This window comes from Lampetra fluviatilis, chromosome 2 (assembly GCF_964198595.1).
Source record: "Lampetra fluviatilis chromosome 2, kcLamFluv1.1, whole genome shotgun sequence".
In the NCBI taxonomy this organism is placed as follows: Eukaryota; Metazoa; Chordata; class Hyperoartia; order Petromyzontiformes; family Petromyzontidae; genus Lampetra; species Lampetra fluviatilis.
Window position 1 is genome coordinate 14,323,900 of NC_136276.1, and position 20,756 is coordinate 14,344,655.

The window sequence follows — 20,756 nt, forward strand, 5'->3', positions numbered from 1 at the left end:
TAAAAATAAGGAAGCCATGATAGACACGGTGTGGTGAAAGCATGTATCCAACAGAGCACGGACAAAAGGGCTGTGGTTATAAAATGAATGTCATACACTATCGATAATCTACATCTCATTACGGATAAACTACAGTGCCCATTGGTATTTACATGTATTGTATGTTCGTGAGTTAAATGCTAAGGCCTTTTGGCCTCAGTTGAGGTGTTATCCAATTTTTTCTCCATTGCTGCCTTTTACTTTTAGCATGAGTTGTCTGATCAGAGTTATTTGTAATATATATACATTGCCATTTAAGCTGGTAAATAACAGATTTGGTGTCATTTTGGGCCAATTTGGTTTTTTTAAGTTGCCATTTTTTTCTCAACATTTTTTTTTTTTAAACACGATTACTTTCAGGTGGGCTTCCCGTCAATCGCAAAAGTAACACGGTTATTCACTGTAGAATTGTATAAATCCAAGGTCTCTTTTAAATATTAATTGTACTAAAGTGTGTACATGAGCATTTAACTGCCACGTGTGTGCCCTTATAATGAGAGCATGTTACTGCACAGAGTAGCAAATTTACAATTCAGTTTTTCTAGTTCTCGTTCAACATTATCATGCCCATGCTTGCGGATGGCAGATAAGTGGCCACAACTATAACCACGCATGGCGGTTATGATTGCCCTGGGTTGTATTTTCACAGATGATTGGATTCGGGTTAAATTGAGAAGCGGTTGGAGAATTTCTGACGCGCCTTCACAAGACAGCCAAAACAAACATGACCTTTCAAGTAAAACCACCCTTTGCACCGCTTTTATGTGGCTTGATTTGTTGCTGTAAGCAACACAGCTTTGTGCTTTTATTTCATTTAATAAAGAAAATGAAATTAACTCTTGCAGTACTGGTGTAATATATTCGACAAATTAGATTTCTTTCTGAGAGTATATCAGGTATTTAATGTGTACGTCATTTTCAACAAATACCTAAGCCAGTGCTCTCCGGTTTCATGGATGAAAAGTGCAACATCTTTGCCCAATCCTGGCCAGCCGGCTGACAAGTTAACGAATGAAATGAACACATGCTCATTTGCAATGCACTTTCCAAAAGGTTGATCATCTGTGCATACATAGTTTGCCCATAGTTCAACATGGATATCTTCATACAATAAATATTGTCACAAGTTAACCTCGGTTAAGGGAGTTAAATAAACAGTTTCGAAGGACGTTCTGGAATCTGGTGTTGCTATCATTGGTGACGGTGGACAATACGTTAAATGCAAAAGCCGAGGAATCTGAAATTGCTATCGCTCGACTGCACCGGTGCACACATTGGTCGTAGGTTGTGAGTGCTGCTCTCGTTAGACATTAACCCTGGCAAGAGTGCACAATATTTTATTTTGTTAAAATATGCAGTGGTCATACAGTGCCCATTGTTTTCCTGGAATGGAAGATGCTGATATGTTCAACAAATGAACATAAAGTGCTTTAAATTAAAATGAGTAAGACTACTTCGAAGCACCTTTCTTAAAGTATTTTATTCTGAACAAACATCTGCCCACGGTATACTCACTGCTCAAGACTTTGGGCTTAACGCTCACGTGAAATGACAGTGTGGAGATCACCTGCACAATTAAAGCTATTTAGGCAATGTACACCACACCCAAAGTACTGTTTGATAATACCGTACTGTATAACATTAGGCCTGGTACAAGATGGCTTATGTTTAAACATATCTTCAATGTAATGAGCGACAAATGTTTAAATTTGTTACGTAAATCTGCAGTTCCCGTGGAACTATGTGAACGGCTGACAAATCAACGGGCAACGTTTCCTTTCTCTATAAACGTCTGGTGCCAACACATTACCACGGGGTGACCAGCCCCTCCCCACCCAGCCCCACCCCTCCCCCCACCCAGCCCCACCCCTCCCCCCACCTAGCCCCACCCCTCCCCCCCACCCAGCCCCACCCCTCCCCCCCACCCAGCTCCACCCCTCCCTCCTCATTCCGTGTCATCCGGATAAAGGCCTCTCTCACAAAGTTTGTGTGAAAATAAATTCACTCTGCCAGGGGAGCCTCCATTTTCACTTAATTGGGCAAAGTATTCCTATTCCTCAAGTTGTCAATTGGGCCCCTATAGCTGTAAAATGATAGAGAATGTACCGTAGTGTGATTTATTGTCAATGTTTGCAATGCAGAGCAGGCGACTGAATAATTCAGAAAACATCATTAAGCGATTAGAAAAATCAATTAACTTTTCTTTATTGCTGAATATACACAAAAAACAATTACGTAATAATAAACACAACTCTCAATGCACATGTGCTTTCACAAACCACAAGCACATGAATTTCAATACCATCACAAGTATTTCTAAGCACACACTATCAGCAGCCATATCAATCCACTGCTGGATGAGGCCTTCCCAAGCCGTCGCAAGCCCCAAATAGCTACAATGTATAAACATTACACAGCAACAAAAACACTCCTGGAACAATAGTAAAATTAAGAATATTACATTGTATTGGAAATAACATAAGAGTTCTTGTTTTGACACAAATAACTACACAACTGTCTACTGTGTGCATATATAAGACTTTAATATAGTATGGGCATCCATAATACAGTTTTTTTGGGTTAGATCGCGTAAATATAAACGTGTCGTTAAACCCGCCACCATCCGACACAGCCAATTAATAAGGTTTGTCACGTAAACAGAACATGCCAATTCGTTACGAGTACAGCACACCGGTGTGTTGGAGAGCAAATCCACAACATTTACAATCCGAGTACGACGTTTCACCATGTTGCACAATACATTCACTCTGCACGATCCACATCAACACAGACAACAATAAATAAAACATTTAACAGTAGAATCGCTGTACCTTTGTTTTGGCATGTTGAGATTCCTTTACATACAAATTCACAAGTATGGAAAGCAAGAAGGCAGTTGAGCATAAGTAGGGTGTATATTTACACACACGCACTGTGGGGATGCAGTGGCGTAGTGGTTAGCGCACTTCACTTTGAACCTGGCCGCCCGAGTTAGATTCCCGCTTCCAGTCAACATCAAGTGGCATATATCTGAACTGGAGCAGGGCCTCCCTTAAGTCGACTCAGCTCCTAAACATGAATATCTGGTGCAGTGTATGAACATCAGCACTGGGGAGACCAAGGCGGCCAGGGATGGTTTATGCGCCATGCCAACCTTCATAGGAGCTCGCAAACAGAATGTGCCCCAAAAGCCTGAAAATGCTAAAATTGGGGGTGTCTATCCTCGTATATATTGTAAAATATGTGGTATTATGCAGAGACCTAATGTGTTTCACCCCATACACAGTTCCTCATGCCACCTCCGGCCCCAGTGCCTTACCACACAGTGTACAGGACTAAAAGCAGCGATGATACAGGATTGCATCCCTGTTATGCGATGGAAACATTCGCTGGTGCAATTACCTGATTGCATGGGTTATCGTAGGCTTTTTTTATTGATTTCATTAAGAAACCACATTGAATGATTAATAACTGCCAAAAGAAAGTGATACACAACAACAATCGCAACCTATTTGCTATGAACGCACTGCAGGAGAGCCGCACAAGTAAATAGGGAGATGTGTCGTGCTGAAGAGTGAGGTCCATACGCCCCCCACGTTGTAGCCAGCACATCTGTCTTACAACGTCGGGCTTAAAAAATAGTTTTATAGTTTCATAAATAAAATAAAAAAGACCGCAAGATATTATCTAATTTCAACGCAACAGCTGCAGATTTGTAATACACAAAATAAAGCCGTTTAGGACTCCAGTTTAGGTTCAACCTGCCCATTTCCGCGGTCATTGGAGGGGCTACAGTCATCGACCCTCTCCTCCTGGTTCACGGATTCAGTTGTACTTGTTTTGTCTTCGTTTGCTCCATCCTCTGCATCTACACAAGCACAAAGCCAACGAGTCAATGGACAATCACCTTGAAAAAGCAAAACCTTCAGTCGTATACACCATTGTATGGTGTGGTACCTTGTTCATGAAAAAGACTGAACATAATTGATGATCATTTAAAAACAAATGCATTTACTTTTATTTGAACAGCAGTCTACAGCAAGGCAGACGGGAACAGAGAAATGCACTGAAGACAGGGGAGCAATAACAAGCTTATTAAATCAAGATTATATGAGGATGAAATGATACACAAAAGACAAGCATTCAAAAGGCCGAGTGTGTGCATGAAAAGAAAGTATTCCACTCCACAGTAAAGCAAGGGCATGTAGCACAAATGAAAGGAGTCAGCAAAACGTGTCGACCACATTATAGAAATCAGAGGCAAAGTTAACTCGTTGCAATGACGATCACAGTACAACAAAATGCACAATGCACGGTGACATCTGGCTGCACTCGAGCAGCAGCAGGGCTCACCAGACCAGGCCGGCTCGGCCTTGACGTGCGGCACTTCCGCGGGTGCGAGTATGGCGTGCTGCCGGGCCAAGCGCAGCCCCTCGTCCATCAGCATGCGCTGCACCAGCTGCTGCCGCACCAGCGGACTCGGGCGGTAGTTCCCGGGCAGCTCCCCGGACCCAGGCGCGCCGGCCATACTCGAGTCCGAGGCGCCATCCTCCCATGCATCTGCGCACGCACAGCCTCAGTTACATTTCTCTGCAGGTGTCATCGAATCACTCGATTGAGATTTACACAAAGCGGTCATCTCTCTGCCCCCGCTCTCCACCACTGCTGCGACTGCGAAAACTTGGCAGGACTATTCTGACAGAGTTGTGAGATTCTGTGAGGCTTTCCTGGGTAAACGATCATAATGATGAAATATAAATGACACAAAACAGTCTCTGCCGTGACGAGGGCAGGAAGGGGCGGGAGGGGGCGGGGGAGCATCGGTCGTACCCGCGGCATCATCGCCACTCGAGTCGGAGTCGTCGGCACCATCCTCCGGGGTACCCTGCTCCCCGCGCTGCTGCTTGCTGTAGAAATAGCGATCGGAGCGCCTCTGCCGCCGCAGCAGCTCGGCCTGCTCCTGGCTCAGCGCGTGCTGCTCGGCCTGTATCAGTTCCAGCCGCACCTGGTGGGGACGCGTCATAGCTGTGGTTGCTACCTGTCCCTGATTTTCCCAGATCGCCCTCTTCTTGAGGTAGCCATCCTGGAAAATCTCCAAGCCTTCCCGGGACATTAAAAGCCCAAGTTTTTGTCAGTTGCATAATACAAAACTGGATACAATGCATGTGCATTAGGGCTGAACGATTAATCGATTTTAAATCGAAATCGCAATTTGAAACAATGCGATTAGCAAATCGCAAAGGCTGCGGTTTTTTGCGATTTGAAAAGTCCTACTACTTTCTTATTGAAATTGTTTCATTTTTTTATTATTATAAATTTATTTATTTAACTTAACAATTGTTCTATGTTTGATTGTTCTATTTCAATTAAAACATTTTAATAAATACATGTTGGAAGCAATGCATATCTTTTAAGTTCTCATCCTTGCATTAGAATATATAGAGTTCATTTGTTGGTGGTATCATGTGGTAATGCTTGATTAAAATCTATTACACAGTGAATATTGAACTGAAGCTTGACTTAGAAAAATATAATCGCAAATCAAATCGCAATGTCAGAAAAATCGCAATTAGATATTTTCCCCAAATCGTTCAGCCCTAATGTGCATGTAGTTCTCCCCCCACTTCTGGTATGGTCAGATATTCTTTAACCCATGATAGATACGATTTTTGGGTCCGCAAGAGGTGGCAACCGTCATCACAAACTTGTCGAACAGGCCACGCTTGTGTCTTGGCACAGTATGTTTGTGTGTATTTTATTTATTTATTTCGTACTCTACATAGCCAACCATCATAGGTGCGGGGTAAGGACAACAAACTTATGGCAGGTAATATGCCTGGCTTTCAAGCCCAATATAAAACAGATCTGTACCAAGATCTAATCGGGGGGCTCTGAAACAGACAGGCTTCACACTCCAGGCTCCATTGTCCCTGCTTCACTCATCTTGACTTCAGGCTCCGGTCGATCTGGTCATGATAATTGGACAATTTGGAGTGGAAATATTCACCTCCGAAGTGATTTGGCAAATTGCACCCATTCACGATTGTGGCAATTCGGTTCATGAATAAATTCTTATTTTCACGTTGCAGTATCAAACAGCACCTCTAGTGGCTGCAGGGGTGATGTGAACCCAATGATACAACACACAAACCATGACATCAATTTTCAGACGGGTGGTTCGATGTTTTTATCGTGAATTTCGTAATAAATATTAAGTGACGGATTTAAGGATTGTTCCACGCCTACTGAACATTCCTGAAACATCGTGGAAAAATTACACCGCCATCCTTGTTGAGTGCATATTTCAAAGAGTAGCGAGAACCAATGCAACCACTATCAGGGAACAGTGTCAAAAGTAAAAATGGCCATTATCTTTACAATGGTCGTGCCAGCTCGTTCAAAAATGTAAGCGCCTGTAGTCGCTATCTGATGTATTTCGGGATTGTTCCTGAATTAAATTCGTTAAGAAGCTCCCAGCATGTGAGTCGGAATGCGAGACGCTTAGAACAATCCAGATCTGATGCACGAGGCCATGCAGGGGCAAAGGTCCAGCAACATCAACGTCAGCAAAATCGGAATGAAATCGGGGTTGTTGAGTGTGCGAGCAAACCTGCAGCTGAGTCATGGACGCAGTGGCCCCCGTGCTCTTGGCCTCCACCAGCTGATCCTGCAGGGTGTCCTGGCCCTGTCGTAACGTGCGCAGCCGGTCCTCAATCTCAAACAGGCGATCCTGGGGCACGCACACGCACGGCAAGTTACACCATGACCCCGAAGTGCCGCTCGCTCGCTCGGTCTCACGCCACTGCACCCGTGTCACTCCGCGCGCGTGCCTGTGTCCCCCCACTTTGCACGCACCTGTCTCTTGAGCTTGGCGAGCTCAGCCTGCACCGTGCGGGGGTTAGGGGTGTCGTCACGGCTGAAGAGTCCTCCCCCCTCCAGTCGGGGTCTCTTTGCCACAAGCGAAAACGCACTCTCCATGTACTTGGATCTGTAACGTACAAGCGAGCGAATGGTGCGTCAGTTCCAAGCGAAAAAGCAAACTCCCCTTCTCACATTGTTTAAAAAAAAAGTAGTATTGTGAGGACTGTAAATTACAACATGAATAAGGATACATTACGTCTCTCCACATTACATCTCTCCAAAAAAATTAAAAGCATTTCTTAAAATACCCATCAGCAACAATGCCTTCTGGGGGTGCATAATTTCAGTCGCTAAACAAGGAAACTCTAAACCAGTTTCTACATACAGTGTCTCAAGAGCATTATTTTAAGCCTAATTTATTTTTTATATAGAGAACAATTATATTCTCAATTGACATTATTGCCTGATGGTCTTTGCTTACCCAAAAGTCCTTCATGGGAAAAGAGGCAGGATATTTAAGCGACCTAATATATAACCGAGCAACCAAAATCACTGAAGTTGCTATGATCAAACAACATGATTTACTGCAGAGACATCGCGTCCCCCTAAAGACCACTGTGTGTTGCCAGACCAACTCCAAAGAGGTATCCGACAGATGTAACACAGGGTGGAGCGTACAAGGAACTCCGATGAATATAACAAACGAGTCAAGAAAAACAACGCGCGTGGCGTCCAGTCTATCGATTCAGGAGCTTTCAGAGGAAGACGGCGAGGGGGCGTAGGGGGCGTGGGTCGCGTGCGTCGAACGTACTTTGAGTACTTGCGACTGTAGTGGTAGCCGGACTCGCGCACCACCTGGCGTGCGAGCGGGAAGAGCTCGTCGCGCCGAATCAGCAGGGTCAGGTCACGCGCGCACAGCTGGGCCGCCGCCTCGTTCACCGTCATCTGCGAGCAGCGCACGAATACCGACCCCATGGCATGGAACTCGATCCCCCTTGCTTAGCTGGCCCCCCCCACCCCCCCAAGCTGGACGGCATGACTAACAACGCCGGCGCCGGCGCGTCTTCCACGCCCGCTCAAGTGTCACCGAGATCACATGGCGCAGGAGATGCCGAGCGCCCTGTACCCCAAGTGTAATCCAAAGCTTTATAGGTGGGGGTTGTTGGATCGTACAAAGATCATTATGTCCTGTGATGCGTCCAATCCGATAAGTTATAAGGTGGCCAGTGGATATCACACTACTGTACAACTGGTAGGTTGCTGAATTATCTGCATGGATATATATATGTTTTAGATTAGTCATCCGTATGCATGATTTTCTCTTGGTACTCTTGTTGCCTTCCATATCCAAAACATAATCATGAAGGAAACAACCGATGATTATTATTACGATTGTAACTGCATTGTGTATGGGTGGTCGTCCCCTTCACTTCGGCAGCCTCTCCTGTATTGTAATGTACACTTACACAATATGTAATTGTATGCAGGGAGCTGGGTAGGACATACATAAGGGAAGAGGAACTGGACGCAGCAACAGCGAGCACCCACCTCGTGCAAGGTGAGCTGCCGGCCATCTTTCCGCTTGGAGTCGTAGCGGCCGTAGATGGCGCTGTACCTCCGGATCTCGTCCATGCGGCGGCGGTCGCTCTCGTGCAGGTCGAGGATGTGCGCCAGCGAGCGACCCTGCTTGCGGTTGCCGCGCAGTAGCTCCCTGAGCTCCTCGGGGCTCGGCTGCGGCGGTGCGGGCGTCGACACGGAGCTCAGCAGCCTCTGCGCCGACTCCCCGATGCTCTGAATGGAGGCGTCGTCAAGGCACGCGCCGGGCTCCAGGTCCCGTGGCGGCGACGATGGCGGCGAGCCGGGGCCTTCGTCAGCCGAGCGGCAACCCGAGTCGGCCGGGGAGAGCCTCTGCTGCGAGTGCACGACCAGTGATGCTGGGGGCAGCGCGTCCCGCTGGGGACACACGAGCGCAGCGCACGTGAGGGCGGGGACTGGCACACGGTAGGTTTACTCAAGGCAGCGCAGACCGCCCCGGGTGTGAAACATGCAAGAAGAATGCTTATGCGGACGTGACAGGCACTAAAAGTCAGTCTGATTGACGCGTGATCTAAAATCTGAAAAAAAGCTTAATTTGTTATCTGGCGAAGATAGTAATTAGCCAAGCGTGGTGGTGTGTGCCTCTTAATGTATTGCTTTGGGTGAAGGATTGGTAGATGTTGCAGAATTTATGATTAAGAAACTTCAATCTATCGAGGTAAGATGTGGCAGTGGGGAAAATCTTTTTCAACTCAAAATTTTGCATGATTCTCTCTTAACCGCGAGAGTTTCCTATGAGAACTTGTTTTCTCTCGCACAGTGAAATGACTTAAGGATACTTCCTGAGGAAGAGTATCGATACCCGATGAGGCTGCCCCGAATACCACAGCACTAATTCCATTACTTCTACTCGGTGACCAATCTGAGTGTGTCACTTGCACGGAGACAGGTCCTTCCGCCCCCTCCTCCCGACTCTACACAGAAGCCCCTCACCACCAGGCGGTCCCTCACGAACCTCGCGTGCGGTCGCCAGGGGAGGCGAGGGCCTCTCCACGGCCGGGGCGCTTGGCAGCGGCACGGCCCTGGCCACCTGGTGCTGCTGGCCGTGCGTGGGCGCCGGGTGGATGCGCGCCTGTGCCGACGCGTGAGCCAGGGAGGGGCCGTGCGGCGCGACGTGGGAGCCGGCGGTCGCGGGCACGGCGTCCATGCCGCCAGGGCGGCCGATCTTGGAGGCGCAGCACACGAGACTCTGGGCCAAGCGCACCTGGAGGGGAAGGGCGGCGACCACAGATGCAGCACGGGTCAGGAGAGCTCAATGTGGACACGCATCAGCTCTCGCCGTTTCTAAGTCACTTTTTTGGGGGCGGCAGGGGTGGTGCATTGGTAACTCTTGCGCCTCACAACTAGACTAAATGAGCCTGCACCAGCCAACAGCTACTTTACACAGATGCATGATGTACAGTATTCAAGTTTCCCTACTTATCTGGATAAATGTCTGGATAAAGTTTTTGGGTTGACACAATCTCCGCAATTATTTTGAATGTTCTGGTTACTCTGCTTCAAATGTTGAAATTAAATTAGGATAATTGAGAGAAATAAAGTGCAGTTACTGAAATTAATAGACGCCTCCACCAGGTTGACGCACTGAGGATGTCTCATCACATTGTCAACCCTCGTAGGCAGTGAAGCCTTTGAGATGACATTGCAATTAAGCTCCCAGCACTCCAGCTTTAGCGGATGAGTAAGGTAGCACACAATAACCAAAGCTTATAAATAGTGCAGCACAGCACACACTCAGCCAACACTCTGCCAATCACACCCAGTCACAATCGCACAGCCTAATGGGCAACAAAAGCAGGAAATGAATGTTCGTGAAGTGGCTCTTTCCGAAAATGGCTAAAATTATACCCTGCAATGCGTAATACGTCTTCTACAATCACGCTCATCATCTCTGGAGGGAGACGCGATGACAAGTCGTCCTACGCATGTTTACGATGCTTGCTAAAACGTATTTCATACGTTAATATGGAAATGGAATTTATAAATGAAGCAAAATGAATGGAAAGATATAACCCTTTTCGATCAATGATATGCATGTCTTTTTTAAAATACACATCTTTGTATGATAATGGCTCATTATTATGGGGGGTTTTTGACAGTTACCCGAGTTAATGTGATTTTCACTTCAACTTGTCTCTTATCCCTGTAACCGTTTTCTACCAGCCCTGTCGATGCAGCTTGAGAACAAAATTATTGCCTCTACTGTTGTCTCCTGCATCCATAGTAGACATGTCCTGCTCGACTCGTGTGATCCACTGACCCAACCGGCCCTCCATACACAATAGGCACGTAACGACAAACAGAGCCATCAATTAAAATCGATTCTCACACTCACCACAAAATGTGCAATCAACTGAATGTGCGTGAGAATCAATAATTTACCCATTTATGAAAATTATTGACAGACCTCTGAAACCAAGCAGGGTTCAGCTGGATGGAGCAGCCTGGATGGGTGACCACTGTGTACACAAGACAGGTGTTGCAAGATGCGTCGTGGGCAGAGGGCATTTTCTGTAAATCCCCCACCTTCACCAACCCAAGCTTCAACTATCACCCATTGGAATAAGAGGTTCATCCATCTCTTATTGATTGTATTCATTAGCATAACAAAAAACACAGCACATCAAGTGCATTGCATTCACATAAATTGTGTGCACACAGAAATTATTTGTGGGAAAACTAAAACCATGTAGGCCAATGCTGCGTACACCTCGTGCCGCACAGGGACACCTGCAAATGGGGCACCGGTACCCCTTGTTGGCTAGACCGTCGCAGGGCATTGCGAGGCCACATTCCTTCATCGATTCACCCCAAAACACAGCCCACGTTTTGAAATTTCCCGACAGCAGTTAACGACGGCAGAACTTCGCCGTGCTGGAGTCGCGTGACGCGGTCACCGTCTGCTCACCTGCGCCTCGAGGGCATTGCTCGCCGGGTTGGGGCGCGCCACAGCAGAAGCCGACAGCTCCGGAACGCGCGTGAGCGGGATGCTCGCTGCCGGGAGCTTGGTGAGCGGTTGGCTGAACCCCCCGGGGTTGCTCACCTGCGCCACCAAAATCACACGCACAGCCACTGTGATGGACAGCCACTGTTACGCACAGGCCGGGGGGAACGGTCGAGCGGTGGCGAGCGTAATGAACGTACACCTGGCGGTGAGTGTGGGTTGAGCAGTGTAGGTAGCTCGTTAAAAGTGGAGAGTCACAAAATAAATACTCGGGTCGCTAAGTGTCCCAAGGTCGACCTCTAAAAGTTGTCAAAACCATCAAGACAGCTTTACTAACTTTTAAACAAAGTAAACTCATACAAGATCCTTAATACACATCAGGAATCGTGTCAATTGACCATTTACCAAGTATTAACTCATAGATGGTCATTAATACAGAGCTGGAATCTCTCCTAAATCTGCATAAGTCTGAGAAAGTCACGGTATTTGTCACTCGTCACTTTGACAACATTTTATCACCGTGAAAACCCCAGAGAACATCTCTAAATCTACCAAACAAACTCGCCAGGTTGGCAACACTGGTGGCAAGTGGCGCTGGCGGGAGTGGAGGGATCGCAACTACCGGTGGAACTGACCCACTCCTGCAGCGCCTTCTGCAGGCGGCGCACGTGCAGGGGCTTGCTGGCCATGCCCACGAGTGCCATGATCTCCAGGAACTCCTCCTCGCTCGCCTCGCACAGCTGCGCCACGTCGTCGCCCCCCTGCGCCACGAAGGGCTCGTAGTACGACAGCAGGTTGGCACGCTGCAGCACGCGGAACAGCTGCAGCTCGCCCAACGTGCTGGGCTTCATCACCACCGCCATGGTGCCCCGAGCCGTGCCCACAACCAGACCGTCTGTCGTCGCCGCACCGCCGCCGTGCGACAGCCTGCGGGGGGTGACAGACAACGGCACTCAAGTCGTACGTGTGGTATTCATTTCCTTCATCAAGTTAAGAGATTGAAATGTCGATAGGCAGTGGTAGTTTATTTTATTCAGCAAAAGGTTACGATGAGTGGATGAAAGTCGTCAAGTTTGACGATGGCTAAGGTCGCCCGCCAAAGAACTTGGCATCGCTGATTTGATGCGACGAAGCGAATGAGTCTGATGAAGACGCAGACATACTTTAGTAAAATTATTAGAGACTCCAGTGTACTGCGGCACACAAAAAACGGTAAATGGGTATATGTAAATAAAAAAGGATGACTGAGTTCACTGATTGAATATCCAGAGATTATTATGGGGGGAGAGGAGGATGGGATCGTGTGCCCTGCACATCAAATCAAATGTATAAATAAGAGTGGACAATGTTTTAACTGCTTGTATCAACTAGACTAAGAGAATGATCATGAATTACATCTGTAAGGCACATTTAATCGTAGATCCCAATGCACCAATGAAAAAATTAAACCCACAGACTGAGACTGAACTAACATTACAAAGATTGTGGTTGACAAGACGAAGACTATTACTAAACTAAAGAATGCTGACTAAAATAACACTGGTCTAATGCATGGCTAACTGACAAGCCCTTGTAAGAGCAACGGGTATCCATGTTTCCCATGTGGCAGGCTATAAGCAAGGCTCCCCCCTGAAACTCTGGCCGGTCTCATCAGATCCCATTAAACTAAGCAGTATCGAGCCTGCTTAGGATTCTGATAGGAGACTGCCGGCATATTACAGTTGCACCGAGAGGCGGCCAAGAGATGGCAGTACAGCATTGGACTCTGTGCAGAGCTGTGAGTGTTATTCTCTCATATGCAAGTGGTTCATCCCTGCATATCGAATGCTTATTCATGCAGTTAGTCAAACGTCTCATTGCACGACCTTGCTGAAACAGTGTCTTGACTCAGTGAGGATCTCCAGGGTAAATAATAATGCTCTTTATCATCATCATTAAATACAGGTTGCAAAATTTGGACATCGGCCACATGGGGCGATCCTATATCTGTCAGTGAGCGAAACTTTCATTCTTGCCACGTGTTTTTTATTTAATTTACAAAATAGAGCTCCCCACCCTGTGACGATGTTGTTTTTGTATCCAGCGTAGATGCTGGGATCCTGTTTGAGTGCGGAGACTACATGGTTTAGAAAGGCAACAACCAGCTCTCGCCTTTGACAAATCACTCAGAATGACCCCCTCATCCTATCAGACCTCAGAAGTCAAGCAGTGATGATCCTGGATAGCGCAAGGATGTGCGACCACCACCATGTGCAAGAGACATGCCATAGGCACTGTGGGCAGCAGAGGGCAATGCAGCATCAGCAGTTCTGCACTCCCTCCCCCTCCCCACTGATCAGCGTGAAGTTTGGTGAAATATCCCGAATGGCCCGCAAAGTGTGGGGGAGGCCTTCATTCTGCAGTGGACTGACAGAAAGGGCTGTGAATGTACCTAACACGATCACTAGCAATGTGAGATACAAGGCTCACCGATACTCAGTGGTACAGACAGTGGCTGGTAGAAGAGAGAGTCCTGCGATCTTTGAAGCAAAAAATTGGGGGAGTGGTAGTGTAGCAGTGAGCGCTACATTGCGCTACGAACCTGGCTATCCGAGTTCGATTCCTGCTCATGGCCACCAACACCAGTGACGATTATTTGAACCGGTCGACTCAGCCTGAGTATCTGGTGCAGTGTGTAAACATCGCCACTCGGGATACAAAGGCCGTCCCGGCCTTCATAGGTGCGCGCTAACAGCACTTGCCCCAACAGTCTGTTAAGGCTATACGGGGATCGTTGTCTTTATCCTACGATATGTGATGAAAAATAAGCCCCATTGCCCTGTGGTTAAGCGTGGAGGCTTCTGTGAATATTCGACACGTGCCCGCGTTTAGTACGTAAACCAATCGGCCTCAATATGACCTCTTGAAATTTGCAGCTAACAAATTTATATCTAAACCTTTAAAACTATTTGCTTTTATCCAACTTGTCATGCAGAATAAATGTTACATAGCCTTTAGTGGGTAAGTTTTCTTTGCATTAGTTTTATGCCATGCCTCTGCGTTCGAATTACAATAATCTCGATATGGAATCCACTAAAAATAACACAATCTGGAGACAATTCCTGTTCATCAACTACACAGGTGTAACAATCTGTGTTGCTGCCCCATGCCCTAAGCAAGATAAGTGATGCTGTCTGGACTTCACTGTGTTATTAAGATGCAAATATGTCTAATCATGCTCCGTAAATAAATATATCCATCAAAAATGCAACAAATTACAGGAAAATTAGTATGAAATGTATAAGTGTTTGTGGGAACATGGTACGTCCGCTTTATTTTAATGTGTGGAAATACATTTTCAATGTATGAAAATAGTCTTCGTGAAAGGCACAGAGCTAATTTTAATGGGTTTTTTAATACTACACATTCCCCTTTGGGGTTTTAGCTGACGCCAGCCGCCCACGCACACACCCACTACGCACAAATGTTCACAAAGACATCCGCCCGCCCACCCACACAAGCCCTCTCCTTCCCATGGTCAGCGTTCTTTCCACACCACCCCCGTCCCTCATCAGACCCGGCAGTAAAAGCTCTCCGATTGCGCGCACTCTCCTCCCACACAGCTGCGCCTGGCACGGCAACTCCTCCTCCCACGCAGCCGCCTCCACTTCCTCTGACCACGCGCCGAACGTTCCGTCTCTCAAACCCCAATTCACCCGTCCCGTGGCGTACGTCACCGATAACAGTCCCCACTACCACCACCACCATACACAACATCAACCCCTCCCCCTCTCTCACAGGACCAGCACCAAACACACCACCAATCCCTCTTCACGGCACACACCATCACCACCACACACCACCAACCCCTCTCTCTCACACAGTACACACCACCAAGTTCACCAACCCCTCTCTCACAGCACACCACCACCAACCCCTCTCTCTCTCACAGTACACACCACCAACCCCTCTCTCTCTCAGCACACCACCACCAACCCCTCTCTCTCTCTCACAGTACACACCACCAACCCCTCTCTCTATCTCTCTCACGCAAATCTCCCAGCACCGTGCCACTTCTTCTGGCCCAATGTACTGTATATTAACTCGAATAATTGTGGCGCAGTGGTAACACATGTGGTGCCTCACAGCGAAAAGCTCCTGGATTATATTCCGCCGATAGCCAAAAGAAACCATACAATATAGCTGGTATTTTTTAGAACAGTTTTTTTTGCGTTTAGTTTGTTGTCCTCCCACACCTCCGATTAGCACGGATGGTGCGGAAGAAGTCCAACATATATAACCAAATATCCCAATGCTGAAAATGTATCTACAAGTACTCAATTGGGATTACACATAGCTAATCGCCCCCTACTGCAAACACTTGGCAGGACCCTTGAGACTCAAGTAAGGCTTCCCTGGGTAAACAAGTGTGATGATGATAATAATGATGATCGTCTCATTGACACCACATATTTCTTGACATACTATCGACTAGAGTAGGTACACATGCTACACACGACACTCAACAGAGGCAGCCTCGCTGCAGGAGGATTGAGGAGTAAACCCAGCTGAGATTTGAAGTTTTCGTGACTGCAGGGATCCATACTCTTTGGTTCTTTCGGTAAAGTCACGTAGGTATAAAATACAATTAATTAAATCACGACGTATCGGGCGCAACACAAGCGTCCGTCATCAGGTGGGACAACCACAGCAAGAAACAATTGCTGAAGTGGGCAAAAGGGCTGCTGCAACAAATGGCCTGTTTATGGCCTCTTTCTTGCTGTGGTTGTCCCACCTGATGACGGACGCTTGTGTTGCGCCCGAAACGTCGTGATTTAATTTGATACCTACGTGACTTTACCGAAAGAACCAAAGAGTATAAACCCAGCTTCCTGCCTCCTTCTCTTTCCACGAGCTCCTTCACTCGCCCACTCTGGCCCTGCTGCTGCTGCTGCCTCGTCTCCATCTGGACCAAAAGGCAGCCAGCCAGGTCCTTTACAACAAGTAGAAGAGTTCTCATTTTCATTTGCTGCATTCATTCAATTGTACACCCACGCACGCACGAGCGCGTGCACGCACGACTGCCACCCACACAATATGCATGGCAATCTGTGGCACACTCGAATGTGCATTCATCACAATATACAAATTTAAAAAAAACTTCTCCTACGCACGTATCTTTCACGTACGAATCGTCTGACCAACAATGGGCTAAATGAAGCAACTTCTCTATTCATCAGATTTGAGAAATTTGAAAAAGAATGAAGTCCACACTATAGTAATCGATATAATCGATTATTGTAAAACCTACAAATGAATATTAGTTGCTACTTTAAGCTTACAACACATTTTTTTAACTATATTATAGTAACTACATAAAAGTTATTTTCGTAACATTCTTTAAAAGTGCAGTGCAACATTATTTGGAAATTGTGATTTTAGAAATCACCTATGCAATGTCACACTTTTGAACGGCTCCTTGAGATGCGGTCACATTCAGAACCTAAATAAAGCCAAATTGTATTGTATAGTATATGTAGTGTGGTCACACAATTTGCAAGTCAATTGTTACGTATATAAAGGCACACTTGCTCCTGTCAACACAGATTTAACACAAGTCAGGGCAAAAAATACCATCTCAAGTTGCTGTCCTGCTCGAAACTTCCAAACTTTTGAGTACAACTTAAAAAACACAATGTAACAATAAGTGTATCAAAGTATGCACTAGAAGTTTTTAAAACAGTTTGATAACATAAGAGAGTGGGTTTTTTTTAAGCGTCTGTTTCCTGAAAATGCCATATGGTTTAAAAACATGGACATTAGCAAACAAAGGCTGAAAAATGTGCCAAGAAGCATGGCGATATGCATGAATTACATCGAGAGACAAAAAGAGAAACTCGTGGATCGGAGAACATATGCAAGTTAGAGACATCACGTTGATAGTTGGGACAAGTAATTAGGCCTCTGAAGAACACGTCGAGACAAGAGACGATTGGCAGTGGTCGAGATCGAGTTCGTGGCAGCCAAAGAAAAGAACACACCGAGAGCACGTCACCTGCAGAGATGGAGCAATGAAATATCCTCGTGTGCAGGAGCTAGATGGATTGTTGCTGCATTGCAAGACCATGAGACGTGACTTTAATGCATAGGTAAAAGATAATGACAATATCCTTCTATGCTTGTGTCAAATAACATGAATGGTGCCTTCCAAGTCTTAGAAATTAGTAAGGCAGCAGCAATAGGTTGTCGGGTTTTCTTCTGGGTGAAAATTTATGTTGGTGCCTTTAAACCAAGTGCTTCACGATTAGTTTGGCTACAGTCACTATACTGTCCAGTATTATAACAAAACTTGGTTAAAGTAGTAATCGTGGAAGTGTGATCGAAAGCTTTAGTCAACCAAATGAAATGGCACGCTGTGCAAAACAAAATACGATATCATGCACATGGGTATCACACGCAACACACAAAGGTGTCACCTCCTGCAACGTGCCTCTGAGCACACCACCACACCAGCCAAACAAAAGGCGTCTCTCTTCCTCTCCACGTTTCCCATTGTTACAGCTGTGAGCATCTGCGTACAAGTGGCTGGCGTGAATGCGTCTCTAAAGCCCCATCAACCAGCGTTGCTGTGTGTGGGCCGGTGGATGTGCTGCAGTGAGAGACACCGCTGCCTGCCAGAGCCCTCCTTGCACCGCACGCACGCACAGCCTAAGGTGCCCTTTCTTCTCGATTTAAAGCTTTCGTGACTGCAAGGATTCATCTTCTTGGTTCTTTCGGTAAAGCCACGTAGAAGGGAAATAATAAAATAATAAAAATAAAACATAATAAAATGCAATTATCACGATGTTTCGGCCACAACGCAAGCAGCCGTCCTCAGGTGAAGAACAGGTCTGTCGGAAAGACAGCATCCAACAGCCCTGTTCTTCACCTGAGGACGGCTGCTTGCGTTGTGGCCGAAACGTCGTGAGAATTGCAATTTATTAAGTTTTATTTTTATTATTTTATTATTTCCCTTCTACGTGACTTTACCGAAAAAAACAAGGTGGTGCCCTTTCCTCTCGTGCTGCTGCTGCTGCCCGCCCACGTGCCCCACGTGGCCATTATCGGCACCAGCTGCGCGTGAACGTCAGAGGCGTGGGGGGGCGTCCTGTGGAGGGCTGCTCGCTCGCTCGCTCACGGGGAAAACGCGGCAGGGAGGGCCGGAGACTGCAGCCTCCCACACACACACAGCAAGGTCCTGGGGTGAAGCAACAGCGCGGATAGAAAGCGGCCCCCTTTGTGCCTCTTGCGGCGTCGTTGTCGTGCGCTGTGGAACCCGCGGGTGCGTCACACCAAGTGGTGGCTTTGTGAAGCTGTCCCGGGCCCTCCTCCAGATTACGACTCGGTCTTACGCGACAACTTCGTCGCGCACCTACGATTGAGCACGTACGGTGTGAAAGAAGTGCAATAATACAGGGACTTTGTGCGGCGTGTACACGTCCGGCACTTTGGAGACAAAAGGCAACCCCATTCCCCTCTCAATATGCTGTGCTGGAGAAGCTGTCGGTCTCCCCGTGTTCTGCTGATGATGGTGGACGTCACGCCACGATCCCGCAGCGAAGTGACATTGACAGGCTGCGGTCCAAGTGTCACTTCCAAAACAAGCGAGGGAAATTTGAATTGACAGCGGAAAACTTCATAGAGACAGTAGCCAGAAGCACAGCAGATGGGTCCACACGGGTACGCGGAACAGAACATCGGTGTCAGGTTAAACCCTCACCCCACACGACATCGACCCTCACGACCTCGACCCTCACCCCACACGGCCTCCACCCTCACCCCTCACGACCTCACCCCTCACGACCTCCACCCTCACCCCTCACGACCTCGACCCTCACGGCCTCACCCCTCACGGCCTCGACCCTCACCCCACACGACCTCGACCCTCACGACCTCATCACCCCTCACGGCCTCGACCCTCACCCCTCACGACCTCAACCCTCACGGCCTCAACCCTCACCCCTCACGACCTCCACCCTCACCCCTCACGGCCTCAACCCTCACCACACACATCCCATTCCTCACTCAGACTTAAACCCTATATCGCCGCTTAACTCAAACAACATCAACCAAAAGGGTCAAGCTCGGTTACATCACCACCACCACCACAACCATCAACCACAGCAAGCACTGAGATTCCCAACAAGCGGGGTGTGCAGCGACATCGACAAGACACACCACCTGAACAATTGGTGGCCCATGAGCTGAATAGAGCCCAGCTCACATTCGTGTCTCTTGTTCCCCCTCTATCTCTCTCCTGTCCACTTGGGTCTCTGGTGTCTCCCCCGTCTCTGTCTGCCCTGTCGGCCTGGCTTCTCAAGGCCTCTCTCTCGTCCCCCTGGCCTCGTCTCGTCTCCCTGGCCCCGTCTCACTCCCTGACCCCGCCTCACGCCCTGACCCCGTCTCACGCCCTGACCCCTGACCCCGTATCACCCCCTGACCTCGTCTCACGCCCTGACCCCGTCTCACGCCCTGATCCCGTCTCACGCCCTGACCCCTGACCCCGTCTCACGCCCTGACCTCGTCTCACCCCCTGACCTCGTCTCACCCCCTGACCCCGTCTCACGCCCTGACCCCGTCTCACGCCCTGACCCCTGACCCCGTCTCACGCCCCGGCCCCGTGTCTCTCCCCCCACCCCGCGTCTCCCCCAGTGCACAGTGGTCACCCTGGTCTCTCGGTCTCCCGACCACCGCTGTCCCAACAACAGCATCATCCTCCCCCCTCATCCCCGTCCGTACCTCGTGTCCGCCTCGACCCGCTGTCGTCGTCTTCTGTCTCGGACTAACAAACAAACAAAAAACCTCTTCGCTCTATTACCGCCGCAGTGCAACGCAGCGTTTTTACGGTGGATCAAGCGGCCTCTTGTCGCGCAGCAGCAGCAGCAACAACAACGACGAGAATCACGCTCTGAACCCCACAACCTCGCGTGTGCCACGCAGGGGAGCCGGGCGATGAGACGCTGCTGCTGCTGCTGAGGCTGCCTGTGGGAAGTGGAACCCCCCACTACCACCACCCTCCTCATCACGTCTCCCCGAGCGAGCGGCTCCTCCTCCTCCTTCTCCATCTCCACCCCTTCCTCCGTCGTCACGCGGGCGCAGTGCGGGGGTGTGCGTGTGTGGCGCGCCGGTTTGTGCGTGTGGGCGGAGGGTTGGATTGTATGTGTGATGGGTTGGAGTGTGTGTGTGTGTGATGGGTTGGAATGTGTGTGTGTGTGGAGGGTTGGAGTGTATGTGTGATGGGTTGGAGTGTGTGTGTGTGTGATGGGTTGGAATGTGTGTGTGGATGTGGAGGGTTGGA

The 20,756-nt window shown here is 48.2% G+C and overlaps 1 protein-coding gene across 2 annotated transcripts; it reads right to left on the bottom strand.

Moving 5' to 3' along the window:
- Positions 1-2,211: 2,211 nt before the first annotated feature.
- NAB1 (NGFI-A binding protein 1) lies at positions 2,212-20,542 on the bottom strand. 2 transcript variants are annotated; one of them, XM_078870592.1, is made up of 11 exons: positions 20,198-20,542; positions 12,076-12,367; positions 11,405-11,539; positions 9,452-9,700; positions 8,449-8,853; positions 7,712-7,845; positions 6,895-7,027; positions 6,650-6,769; positions 4,870-5,044; positions 4,393-4,599; positions 2,212-3,901 (listed from the first exon to the last, which is right to left on the bottom strand). In XM_078870592.1, the coding sequence occupies exons 1-11, from the start codon at positions 20,521-20,523 to the stop codon at positions 3,777-3,779; spliced, it is 2,301 nt and encodes a 766-aa protein (XP_078726718.1). In that variant the 5' UTR covers positions 20,524-20,542; the 3' UTR covers positions 2,212-3,776. The 2 variants fall into 2 exon arrangements, with proteins under 2 accessions (XP_078726718.1, XP_078726709.1); XM_078870583.1 differs by having other exon boundaries at positions 2,212-3,907; positions 20,198-20,540.
- Between the last annotated feature and the right edge of the window lie 214 nt (positions 20,543-20,756).

Excerpts from the sequence above, each read along its gene's own strand:
- NAB1 (XM_078870583.1), bottom strand. The coding sequence starts at position 20,523 with ATGGAGAAGGAGGAGGAGGAGCCGCTCGCTCGGGGAGACGTGATGAGG. Across the intron at positions 11,540-12,075 it reads AGAAGGCGCTGCAGGAGTGG|GTGAGCAACCCCGGGGGGTT; the intron begins GTCAGTTCCACC and ends TTGGTGGCGCAG. Across the intron at positions 7,846-8,448 it reads GGCAGCTCACCTTGCACGAG|ATGACGGTGAACGAGGCGGC; the intron begins GTGGGTGCTCGC and ends CGCTGCTCGCAG.